General features: G+C 41.7%; 1 protein-coding gene across 3 annotated transcripts in view; it reads right to left on the reverse strand.

The window, feature by feature from the left end:
• Positions 1 to 13,610, reverse strand: part of Cyria (CYFIP related Rac1 interactor A) — a 114,431-nt gene that overhangs the window by 31,348 nt on the left and 69,473 nt on the right. For all 3 annotated transcript variants that reach the window (XM_052745884.1, XM_052745886.1, XM_052745885.1), the window contains exon 3: positions 4,509 to 4,588. In XM_052745884.1, the coding sequence (XP_052601844.1) occupies positions 4,509 to 4,578 (70 nt within the window). In that variant the 5' untranslated portion in view covers positions 4,579 to 4,588. The remainder of the gene's footprint in view (positions 1 to 4,508; positions 4,589 to 13,610) is intronic.

Genomic DNA, 13,610 nt, shown 5'->3' on the forward strand with positions numbered 1-13,610 from the left:
AAAGAGGTGCTCTTCAACCACTTAACAGCTTTTGCCCTAGATCAAATGGCCTAGGAGAAGACTAACTGAAAATGCCTCTGTAGCTCAGAGTGAGGCTTCAGAGATGCTGATTTGAAATGGGTTGAATGCAAGGGGAACTGCAAAAAGTTTTGGTAATGGGACTCCTCATATTTGGAGCTGTTCACTTATGACTTGGACAGCTATACGAAGACTTCAGGGCGGCTGACTAGCCTGACCCTGATCTTAGGCTGTCTGTGGAACATGAAGACTGGTATCAGAACTGACTTTTTGAACTTTTCAGACTGCAGAAAGGGAGCAAGATTGAATTCACTTGCGCATATAGACTTTATTAACTGTGATGACTTATGAATTGTTTTGTGTATGCATATATGTTTTATTAATTGTGGTGACTTGTGAATTATTTTTGAATAGAAATGAAACTTCTGTGTAGAAAAGGAACTGCTTGTGTAGACATAGAGAAGTTTGTTTTTTTCTATCCAGGCTCAAGATGCAGCTAAAAAAAATTATTTAAAAAAAAGGGGGGGGGAGTCAATATTCCTCAGTCTCTTTAAACAAAAATATTTTCCTGTCCCTTGCCAAGAAAATATAAAAGAAATGGACAGTTTTCTTGATAGGTACCACATACCAAAATTAAATGAAGACCAGATAAACAATTTAAATAGACCTATTACCCCTAAGGAAGTAGAAACAGTCATTAATACCAACACTCCTCAAATTGTTCCACATAATAGAAACAGAAGGAACATTGCCAAATTCTTTTTATGAGGCTACAGTTATCTTGATACCCAAACTACACAAAGATGCGACAAAGAAAGAATTGCATGCACACCACTTTCCCTCATGAATATTAATGCAAAAATACTCAATAAAATACTGGCAAACCAAATCCAAGAACACATTAAAAACAACAACAACAAAACACCCACCATGAGCAAGTAGGCTTCATCCCACAGATGCAGGGATGGTTCAACATATGAAAATCTGTCAATGTAATCTACCATATGAACAAACTGAAAAAAAAATACACATGATCATCTCGTTAGATGCTGAAAAAGCCTTTGACAAAATCCAACACCCCTTCATGATAAAGGTCTTAGAGATATCAAGGGACATACCTAAACATAATAAAAAGCAATACACACCAAGCCGACAGCCAACATCAAATTAAATGGAGAGAAACTCAAGGCAATTCCACTAAAATCAGGAACAAGACAAGGCTGTCCACTCTCTCCATATTTATTCAATATAGTACTCGAAGTTCTTGCTAGAGCAATAAGACAACAAAAGGAGATCAAGGGGATACAAATTGGAAAGGAAGAAGTCAAACTTTTGCTATTTATAGACCCCCAAAATTCTACCAGGGAACTCCTACAGCTGATAAACATCTTCAGTAATGTGGCAGGATTCAAGATTAACTCAAAAAAAAAAAAAAAAAAAAAAACAGTAGCCCTCCTATATAGAAATGATAAACAAGCTGAGAAAGAAATCAGAGAAACAAAACCCTTTATAATAGTCATAAATAATATGAAATATCTTGGAATAACTCTAACCAAACAAGTGAAAGACTTGTATGACAAGAACTTTAAGTCTTAAAAGAAAGAAATTGAAGAAAATATCATAAAGTGGAAAGATATACCATGGTCATGGACAGGTATGATTAACATAGTAAAAATGGAAATCTTACCCAAAGCAATCTACAGATTCAATGCAATCACCATCAAAATCCCAACACAATTCTTCACAGACCTTGATAGAACTATACTCAACCTCATATGGAAAAAACCAGAAAAGTCAGAATAGCTAAAACAATTCTATATGATAAAGGAACTTCCGGAGGTATCACCATCCCTGACTTCAAGTTCTACTAGAGCTAGAGTAATAAAAACAGCTTGGGATTGGCATAAAAACAAACACATGAATCAATGGAATTGAATCAAAGACCCTGACATAAATCCACACATATATGAACACCTGATTTTTCACAAAGAAGCCAAAATTATACAATGGGGAAAAAAACATTTTCAACAAATGGTGCTGGCATAACTGGATGTCAACATCTAGAAGAATGCAAATAGATCCATATTTATCACCCTGCATAAAACTCATGTCCATGTGGATCAAAGACCTCAACATCTATCCAGTTATACTGAATATGATAGAAGAGAAAGTGGGAAGTAGCCTTGGAATGCATTGGCACAGGAGACTACTTCCTGAATATAACAACAGTAGTACAGATATTGACACAACCATTAATAAATGGGACCTCTTGAAACTGAAAAGCTTCTGTAAGGCAAAGGACAAGGTCAATAAGACAAAATGGCAACTTACAGAATGGGAAAAGGTGTTCACCAACCCCACTTCTGACAGAGGGCTGATTTCTAAAATATATAAAGAACTCAAACTAGACATCAAAATACCAAAGAATCCAATTAAAAAATGGGGTGCAGATCTAAATAGAGAATTTTCAACAGAAGAATCTCAAATGGCTGAAAGACATTTAAGGAATTGCTCAACATCCTTAGTCATTAGAAAAATGCAAATCAAAATGACTCTGAGATACCATTTTACACCTGTCAGAATGGCTAACATGAAAAACACTGATGACAGCTTATGTTGGAGAGGATGTGGAGTAAGGGGAACACTCCTCCACTGCTGGTGGGAGTGAAAACTTGTACAGTCACTTTGGAAATCAATATAGTGGTTTCTCAGAAAAATGGGAATCAATTTACCTCAAGACCTAGGTTTTCCCAAAGGATGCTCAATCATAGCACAAGGACACTTGCCCAACTATGTTCATAGCAGCATTATTCATAATAGCTAGAACCTGGAAACAACCTAGATCCTCCTCAACCAAAGAATGGATAATGAAAATGTGGTACATTTATACAATGGAGTATTACTCAGCTGTAAAAAACAACGACCTCATGAAATCTGTAGGAAAATGGATGGAATTAGAAAAAATCATTCTGAGTGAGGTAACCCAGACCTAGAAAGACAAACATGGTATGTACTAACTCATAAATGGATATTAGGAGTAAAGTATAGGATAACAAACCTATAGTCCATAGCCCCAGAGCAGCTAGATAACAAGGAGGGACCAAAGAGGGATGCATGAATTTCCATGGGAAGGGGAACTAGAAGAGATCTCCTGGGTAAACTGGGGGCAGGGGTGGAGAGCTGGAGGGGATGGGAACTTGAGGGAGTAGGTTGGGCAGGCTGGGTGTGTGGGGTTGGAGGCAGGACATGTAAGGGGAGAGTAACAAAAGAGACGTCTTGATGGGGGGACATTTGGGGGTTAGGGAGAAACCTGGTGCCAGGGAAACCCCCAGGAATCCACAAGGATGACCCCAGCTAAGACTCCTAGCAATAGTGGGAAGGGTGCCTGAACTGGCCATCTACTATAATCAGATTGGTGACTACCCTAATTGTCATCAGAGATACTCTATCCAGTAACTGATGGAAGCAGATGCAGAGATTTACAGCCAAGTACTGGACTGAGTTCTGGGAGTCTTGCTGAAGAAAGGGAGGAGGGATTGTATGAGCCAGGGGATCATGACAGAGAACACACAGAAACAACTGACCTGAGCTTGTGAGAGCTAATAGACTCTGCACCAACAGTTAGAGATCTAACTGCATGGGACCAACCTGGGCCCGCTGCATGTGTGTGACAGTTGTGTAGCTTGATCTCTTTGTAAGGCTCCTAACAGTGAGATCAGGACCTGTCCCTGGCGCATAGTTGGCTTTTGGGAACCTGTTCCCCATGCTGGATTACCTTGCCCAATCTTGACACAGGGGAGGAGCTTGGTCCTGCCTCAATTTGATGTGCCATGCTTTGTTCAAGCCTATGGGAGGCCTGCCCCTTTTTGAATGGAGACAGAGGAGAAGTGAAAGGGGAGAGGGGTAGTTGGGAAATATGGGGGGTGGGATGGAGGTGAGAAGGGAGGGGAAACTGCTGTAGGTATGTAAAATAAATGAAAAATGTTATTTACATAAAATAAAAAATATTAGGGAAGATTTATGGTAAAGTTTTATGTATATAATACCAAAGCACGGGCTGGAGAGATGGCTCAGAGGTTAAGAGCATTGGCTGCTCTTCCAAAGGTCCTGAGTTCAATTCCCAGCAACCACGTGGTGGCACACAACCATCTGTATTGAGATCTGGTGCCCTCTTCTGGCCTGCAGGGATATGTGCAGACAGAACACTGTATACATAATAAATAAATAAACCTTAAAAAAAATAATACCAAAGCTAATCCTTATATCAAAGAAAACCATGGACCAATTAAATTAAACCTTTCTTTGGGCTTCTAAAAATCATAAAGACAGGGTGGAGGAAAACAGCTTAGAAACAATGTCAGGAAGAAGTGCATGATGCTATTTGGATTTGGTTTGCATCTCATACAAAAATCTCTATAACTTCCCTATGAACAAGGCCCACCAAACAAGTGCAAAGTTTCCATTGTTGTGTCATCGCGCTCAGAACTTACTTTCAAAATCCAGGAAAAAGTGCGGATAATTCTCAATTTCCCGGGTCAGGACTTTGAGCAAGTTTCCCATGCCAGCAAACCTAGAAAAGACAACACAAAAGCAAAAGCCATCAGGGATATGAAAAGCTGACTCCTACGCATCCAGCGCCACCTTCACATCCTGAGGACCAAGGGGAGAGCAGCTCCATGACCTGGAGATGAACCCTCAGAACTATCGCCTCACAGTCCATCCCTGAGCTGCGGGGGGCTAAGGAACCCTGAGGTGGGGCTCTCCAAAGCACGGCAGTGATGGGTGGGGGTGTCACAGGCCCCTGAAGAACACACTTGCACCCTGCATCTCATTCACATAATAATAAAATAGTTACAACTTTTTGACTATTTCTATGCAATGTTTCCCTCTCCCTTTTAAAGGCCCTGTAACCATACAGCTGACACCTCTGCCTCTCTTTGTTCCCTGCTGATGGAGAACAACTCATATCACTGGAGAAGTATGACCGACAGGGTGTCATTAAGATATCCACCATGAATAGCCGGGATTTCTCTGTTATCTCTTGTACTTTTTTTTAAATTTTTCTTCCCTCCCTTCCTTCCTCTTCCTCCTCCCTCCCACCATCTCTCTCAGACTTGCTGGGTAACCTAGAGTTCCAGGGTCTTGCTGTGTCATCCATACTGGCCTTGAACTCACGATCCTACCACCTTAGTCTCCCAAGTGCTGAGGCTCCAGGTGTATGCCTGCACGCTCAGCATAAATTTCCTAAAGTTTGTGAGAGAAAGTTCAAGAAACAGATTTCAGGTCCCAGGGACTCTCTTGACGCTCATAAGAGGCAAGATTTCTCAAACTATCACTCCTAGTCTAGTTACAGGATCTCATCAGTTGATGTTTCCATGATAAAACACTACTACATAAAATACAAAAATGTAAACCTTTGGGCTGGCAAGATGGCTGGGGCAGGTAAAGGTACTTGTTGCTAAGCATGACAACCTGAGTTCAATTCCCAGATCCTACACAGTGGAAGGCAGAAACCCACTCCAACTCCATCTGCGACTGTGCCATCTGACTTCTACATATGAGTGAGCGTGTGTATGTGTGTGCACATGAGTGCGCACACACACACAAAACAGTAAATGTAATTTTAAAAGAAATGAAAGGCATAACATCACAAAAGCGATTCTCAATGAAACAGTAGCCTCAGAGGCTGGACAGTTGGCACAGACTGAGAGCCCTTATTGCTCTTGTAGAGGACATGTTTTGACCCCGCCGTCTCCATGGTGACTCACTGTCTGTACACTATCTGTAACCCTAGTTCCAGGAATCTGATGCCCTCTTCAGACCTCCATGGGCACCAGGCAGGCATATGGTATACATACATACACACTGGCAAAACACTCCGACACATAAAATAATAATATAAATAAAGCTGAAAAGAAAAGTTTTCAAAAGAAGTAGTAGCCCGAGACATTTACAAATGCAGGTAAAATCAACAGAGAAATACAAATCTGTTACACATCTACAGTCCTCAACCTAACATCGAAAGAATGGGTACAAGCTACTTATGAAGGAAACAGCAAACTTTCCACAGTTCTCAGAGAGAGAGAGTTATTAACTGTCCTCTGGGGAGGCCACTCACCCACGCATCCTATTCATTCAACATATCTCTGGGGCTGAAAGCAGGTTAGGGCCCATGATCTTTGGAAGGACTTCATCTACCTCTGTTTTATAGATGATGATGGTACTTAGCACCATCATCACCACCGTCACAATTACCCTAACCGCCTTCAGATACATTTAGGGTTTTCCGGTGGACAATGGGTTTGGTAGGCTGCATGGAGCTCTCCAGAGGAGAGACCAATGGAGGAATACGCTGCATTTCTCTCTTCTGAGATGAAACTCTGCTTTTCATCCCCTGCCTTCACACCATTTCCTGTGAAAACATATCTAAGCAAGCCTCACATACCACAACCTCTGCCAGATGTAAAACTCAGAATGGGTATAGACTATCCTGTATTAGACAGTATTCTCAAGCCCTCTTAGGCCTTATTTTATTTATTTATTTTTATATTTATAAAGTACCTTAATAATAACCATGAGTCTTACTGGAATGTAACATAAAGGTTAAAATAAAAACATTCTTAAAAATGAACTGTGAACTTTGGTAAGTGTTCTTTCAAGCAAGATTTGTCAGTCTCTGTTGAGTTCATTTTCAACTTTATCAAAATCTTACATCAGTGGTTAAAAGCAAAATGAAACCATTAATATACACTATGACTCTGCCATCATTTTTTTGTTTTAATGATTTATTTTTATTTTTCATTTATTTACTTTTTTATTTAAAATTTTTTTATTCATTTCACATACTAACCACAGATTCCCCTCTCATCCCTTCTCCTGCTCCTCCCACCCCCACCTAACCTCCCCCCACACTCCTCATCCCCTCTTCCAAAAGGGTAAGTCCTCCCATGGGGGGGACAGGTAAGCCTGGTACATTCAGTTGAGGCAGGGCCCAGGCCCTCCCTCCTGCCTCAAGGGTGAGCAAAGTGACCAACCATAGGTAATGGGATCCAGAAAGCCAGATCATACACCAGGGATAGATTCTGATCACATTGTCAGGGGCCCCTCAAAGAGATCCAACTACACAACTATCTCACTCATGCAGAGGGTCTAGTCCAGCCCCATGCAGGTTCCACAGCTCTCGGTCTAAAGTTTGTGAGTTCCTATGAGCTTGGTTCAGTTGTCTCTGTAGATTTCCCCATCACGACCGCCCTTGCTCAAATAATCCCCCTAACTGGGCTCCTGGAGCTCAGCCTGGTGCTTGGTTGTGGACCTCTGCATCTGCTTCCATCAGTTACTGGATGAAGGCTCTATGATGACAGTTGGGGTAGTCACCAATCTGATTACCAGGGTCGGCAGGTTCTGGCACCCTCACCATTAGAACTCATTTTAACGAGCAATTCCAGTTCTGAGCTGGAAGCACTTCTTAGAGGAAGATGATTCATGTAATAGTAGGCTGGCATTCGTACCTAACAACTTAATGGAAGTTAAATATTCTTAACTTCCCTATTTTGCTGCTAAGAGTGTGTCTCAGATTCACTTCCTTCTAAACTTGTTTTATAAATGACTGTCCTGCCAGAATCGCTACATGGCAAATATGCCAAGGCTTTGAAATTTGGAAAAGCCCCAAACAAAGAAATGTAAAGATATCTCCAAATGTTACCTGTAGAACTTTAACTCTTCATAAGGTTATTTGAGATGGTTGGCCAACTACATTAAATATTTGGGAACCTGATTCTAATATCAGCCATGCTCAGTCACCTGGAACATTTGGGATTCTAGATGTGTGGGCTTTTAACCCAGGTACATCTGGAACAAGGACTCAGGGACATGGTGCACTATTAGGGGTTAATTCTGTTCCCATGGGACCTTGGAAGCGTGTCTTTCAAACCCAATGCAAGACCCCTAAATTCCTATAGACATATTTCACCTCATTGTTTTCATAAGAAAAAGGTGTAATACTTGCTACTTTTTTCCAAGGTCAATAATGCAGAAGATTTTTTTTTCTCATATAGGTAAGTCTACCAAGTGAATGAGCACATCACAAAGATGGTCATCAAACAGAGCCATCTATGTATGTATGTACGTATGTATGTATGTATGTATGTATGTATGTATGTATGTATCTATCTATCTATCTATCTATCTATCATCTATCATCCATTTATCCATCCATCCACCTATCTATCTATCTATTTATATATCTATCTTCCATTTATCTATCTATCCATCCATCCATCTATCTACCTATCTGTCTGTCCGTCCATCCGTCCATCCATCCATCCATCCATCCATCCATCTATCTATTATGTACATATTCAGAATCAAACCCAGGACCACCATGACTATGCTCTCTCTGAGCTACACCCCCAGCCCACTCCGGTACTTTTAAAATTGAACTCTGAACTCCACTTAGAAAGGCCCCTCACCTAAATCCTTCGTGGCAGGGACTTTCTAACCTGTTCAAACAGCTCCTACAGGAGCACACTGCTATGCACCACAATACTAAGGAGACAGCTTAATTAAGGTAGATTAATACTTTAGATTAGACAGACTTTATGTCATTCAATAAAAGTATAACATTTTCACACTCTACTGGAGGATGCAGATACTGATGTAATTAAGTTGGAGCAAAGAGAATACAAAAGGCTGGTCGCAAGCAGGACACAAAGTGGAGGCCATTGGGCCAGCAGCTAAGGAAGACATTTTGCATCTGAGCTTTTGCAGAATCAAAGAGCAAGGGGTAAAAATAGTCCCTTTCAGGATTCAGTATTCAGGGAAAAAAAATGAAAATCATGGTGGGTAAATATAGACATCATGGTTAAGAGCAAGTGAAGACAAGAAAAACTCCCCTCTGGCTCAGAGTAGCTGCTTCAAAGAGGATATCTGAGGATATACTGAGTCACAGTTCCCATGGCAGAGCCAACATATGGGCGGCAGAGCTGCCTGCTGTGGCAGTCCAGGGGTGTACTCTGCAGAGCTGGGAAATCTGGCTTGCACATTCTATTCGGTGACTTCAGGGCTGCCCCCCCCCCCCCTTCTATGACTTGCTCCTGTTTCAAGGATTTTCAGCTGTTCGTCATTCCTCCCCAGCTGCAGGAGTTTATGTCGCAGAGACTACAGCCATACAGAAGGTGTTTGGAGCCCCCAAGGAACCTTCTTCCTTAAAATAATGTCACCTGGGAACAATGTGGCAGCAACTTGTTCTTGCTCGTTGGTTTTATAGAAAACATGCCACTGTTCACAAATGCCCTTCAAGAACTGTGTTGAGCATCCTTGTACACAGGACAGGTGCAGGTGGGGAATGCCATGAGGGAAGCCATGATCTCAATGGTCAGTGATACACAGCCTACTTGTAGCCTAGCATCTGGTTAGGAGTTTAATCTAGCTGAAAGTACATAAACATATCCTGGCATATGGTAAGCATTCAAAGATGTTCATTGATTATCCACCAATATGTGGAAACAATAGTATGTACCTGGTACTTATGAAGAACATCAACACTTTATGGAGCATCTACTGTGTGTCTGTAAGCCTTTCCATACTTTATTTGTTCAAACCTCACAACTTTCAAGATAATATGTTTATGTTCACATTGGTTGACAGCAGAAGAGGGCATTCAAAATGGATAACTGGCCAATGGACTCACACTTGACTTTGAAAGTCTTAGAATAAAATATAAGTAAAGTAAAGCTCTTTAAAAAAAATGTAAAATTAAAGCTCTTTTCTCCACCAGAGACAAAGGGTCACATTAGACACTCTAGGGGTCCCTATGTGGGGACATCAGAAAATCTATAGTCTTCTGAAAGTGTGTGAAGGGTATGGTATTACTGTAGGCATACGGTCCTTTTTCTATGGAGAGACTCTACAGGTTCTGTTAGTTACCAAAGGCGTTTGCTCCACATCAGCTCTGTGGCATGTAGAGGAAGCGTATGCTCTTCAGCCATTCAGAGAAGAGATAAAGCACATGGGGCACCATCTCCTGGGCAAGTCTGCTTCGCTCAAGAAGGAAGCTGCCACTCACAGAGGGAGCTGGGGAATATGGGTGGAAGCGAGAGTTTTTCCATCTGAGGGATCCTGGGAGTTAGGAAGTAGAAGGTATGCAAGGGGAGTGAGCGGCCAAGATCCCTCCAACTAGTAAAGACAAAGGGTGTTTCTCAGGCCACGCTGGCGTCCGTGATGACAACCTGCATGTTCTTGACATGGGAAGCAGCCATCTTTAAGGGGTGGCACTTTTGGATATACAAATCACATTTTTATATATATTGTCACTCTCTGGGCCTCTCAGTTCAACTGACATTTATAGAACTGGCTCTATTATCACCCAGTGGAAAATCTACAGCATTCCAAATGAAATTATTCACTGCTAACATTTCCAGTTTCAAAAAAAGGGAGAAAATTAATTCATTCTCTCTCTCTCTCTCTCTCTCTCTCTCTCTCTCTCTCTCTCTCTCTCTCTCTGTCTCCCTCCCTCCCTCCCTCCCTCTCCCTCCCTCCCCTTCCTTAGAATTTTACTTTGGTTTGGAAGAAAAAGCTTAAATGCTAGCATTAGCTATCTTTTCAGAATATAAAGCCAAATGTAACCAAGTCTAAAACCAATCAAGTCTTATTTTTAAAAAGCTATGTCCAAGCAGGGTGGTGGTAGTGTACACCTTTAATCCCAGCACTCCCCAGGGAGGCAGAGGCAGGGGAATCTCCATGAGTTTGAGGCCAGTGTGGTCTACAGAGTGAGTTCCGGGACAGCCAGAGCTACACAGAGAAACCCTGTCTTGAAAAACCAACCCCTCCCAACTGCCCCCAAAACATAAAACAAACAAACAAACAATAAATAAAATGAAGGAGGAAGAGGAGGAGGAGAAGGAGAAAGGAAGGAAGGAAGGAAGAAGGAAAGAAAGAAAGAAAGAGAGAGAAAGAGAGAGAGAGAGAAAGGAAGGAAGGAAGGAAGGAAGGAAAGAAAGAAAGAAAGAAAGAAAGAAAGAAAGAAAGAAAGAAAGAAAGAAAGAAAGAAAGAAAAAGAAAGAAAGAAAGAAGAAAAGGCTGTGTCTGTAATTTAAGGGATGCAGTCAGTGGTTAGAATGAAAAATATCCCTCATTGGCCCACATATTTGAATGCTTGGTCCCCTGTTGGTGACTCTGTTTGGGGAGGTAGCACAGGCTTGCTGGAGGAAGTACGTCCACTGGGGTGGGCTAGGAGAGTTCATAGCCTCACCCCAGTCCCCTTGGCTCTCTCTGCCTTCACGTTTGCCCTTGAATCATAAGCTCCTAGCTTCCTCTCTTGCTGCCATGCCTCCCTGTCATAATTGACTCTTATTCCTCTGGAACTGTAAATCTGTAAGTTTCCTTTGGTCATAGTGTTTTTATCCCAGGCACAGAGAAGTAACAAAATGCAAGGAAACTCTATTTGCTTTCCACAAACAACACCTAACAGGTGGTGGAAAATTGTGAATACTGACCTTTGAACCATGCATACCAAAATTTCTATGATCAGTTTTCAGGAGATGATTTCATAAAATCATCTAAATGACTTTCTTTTTTTTTAAAGTTATGACTATGGAGAAAATGAAATCTTATACCAAAGTAACTTCTATCCATCTTCAGGAATTCAGAACAACCAAGCGCAGAGGGAGAAATTAAAATGGAGATCTTAACAGTTTTTGTTTTGCAACTTTTTTTGAAGGTCTTTGGTAGGAACTAGTCAGTGCCTCCATCAGAAAGGGTGGAGCTCACTAATTTTTTAAAGGAGCCACTACTTTCCTGAATCTAGGGTATTCAGTCTTTTGGTACAAAGATTTTAAGAATCAAAGACTCATCTCCATATTTTGGGAATTAAGAAGTCACCATTGAAACTTTTGTTTCCTCTGTGACACAGGTCATACACCATAAATAAGACATGACTACAATGATATATATTCATATGACATCACATTTGTGTCAAGGAAGGATCTGGTCACATTCATCATCAACATATGCTTGTAAAGCTACAGATACTTGCATTATGAGGCTCATTTTACATACTAAAATACCATGACTTGGAGGATAGTAAATTCTCAGGCATTCCGGATGGAGCCTGGGCTTCCAGATCTGTAATCTCGATGCATCTTCAAATTCCTTCAGGAAGCAGTGGACTTTGGGATCCTCTTTTCAATATCTTAATTTACAGGACAAAAGAAATGGGCTCTGTCGATGGACACAATGGATTAAAGCCCGGGGACCAGATGTCTTGCATCCCAATCTCACAGTGTCGTCAACTGACATGAAAGTAACCGGATGCCCACTGTTAAAGACACAGCATTTAAAGTACAATGTGATTTTGTCACTCAATGGTTTGCGCATCCTGTTAGAAGTGTCTCTCCTGTGCATGCTGACTGAGCAGGCCTGGTTCTCCCCCAACAAGGATATCCTCAGCAGGAATTAGAAGCTTTGCACACTGTACCACCTTCCCATGAAGTGATTGGTGTAGCTCTTCAGTAGGACTTACCTACATCCTGAAAATAGCATCGAGACTAATACCCCCAAGCTCAATCTATTCTTTTCTCCCCACTCACATCCATGTTGCTGACTGCACAACCTTTCTGAACACAAGCTTTCAGAAATTCCCATGGATACCCATTGCCTTCAGGGCAGGAGGCATCCAAATGCATGCCCTGGATACAGAAATCCTGGCCTCTGCTCACTTCCTCTGGCCCCTCTTTTCTTCCACCTGCTCCCTCCACTCTAGCCACATGCAACACTTTCCTTATGGCTTCCTTATTGCCACAGGGCTCTTGCATGTGTGCCTCTTCCTGCTTCCCATTCCCCGTCACCAGCAGGTGGTGATAACACTGCATGACTTGTCTTGTTTAACTTTCACAACCAACACAAGAGCTAGAAGCCATTACGATCCCAGTTCACACCAATCCCCTGTCCTGTTTAACTTTCACAACCAACACAAGAGCTAGAAGCCATTACGATCCCAGTTCACACCAATCCCCTGTCCTGTTTAACTTTCACAACCAACACAAGAGCTAGAAGCCATTACGATCCCAGTTCACACCAATCCCCTGTCCTGTTTAACTTTCACAACCAACACAAGAGCTAGAAGCCATTACGATCCCAGTTCACACCAATCCCCTGTCCTGTTTAACTTTCACAACCAACACAAGAGCTAGAAGCCATTACGATCCCAGTTCACACCAATCCCCTGTCCTGTTTAACTTTCACAACCAACACAAGAGCTAGAAGCCATTACGATCCCAGTTCACACCAATCCCCTGTCCTGTTTAACTTTCACAACCAACACAAGAGCTAGAAGCCATTACGATCCCAGTTCACCCCAACCCCCTGTCTTGTTTAACTTTCACAACCAACACAAGAGCTAGAAGCCATTACGATCCCAGTTCACACCAATCCCCTGTCTTGTTTAACTTTCACAACCAACACAAGAGCTAGAAGCCATTATGATGCCAATTCACACTAACCTTCACCACCACCACCCTCAATTTAAGAGCTACTGACAGCTGATGGATTCCAGGAGGAGAGGCAGTTTCTTTTTCTTTTTTCTTTTTTCTTTTTAA

The sequence above is a fragment of the Peromyscus californicus genome, unplaced genomic scaffold, assembly GCF_007827085.1.
Source record: "Peromyscus californicus insignis strain IS unplaced genomic scaffold, ASM782708v3 Scaffold_1__1_contigs__length_55948999, whole genome shotgun sequence".
NCBI lineage: Eukaryota > Metazoa > Chordata > Mammalia > Rodentia > Cricetidae > Peromyscus > Peromyscus californicus.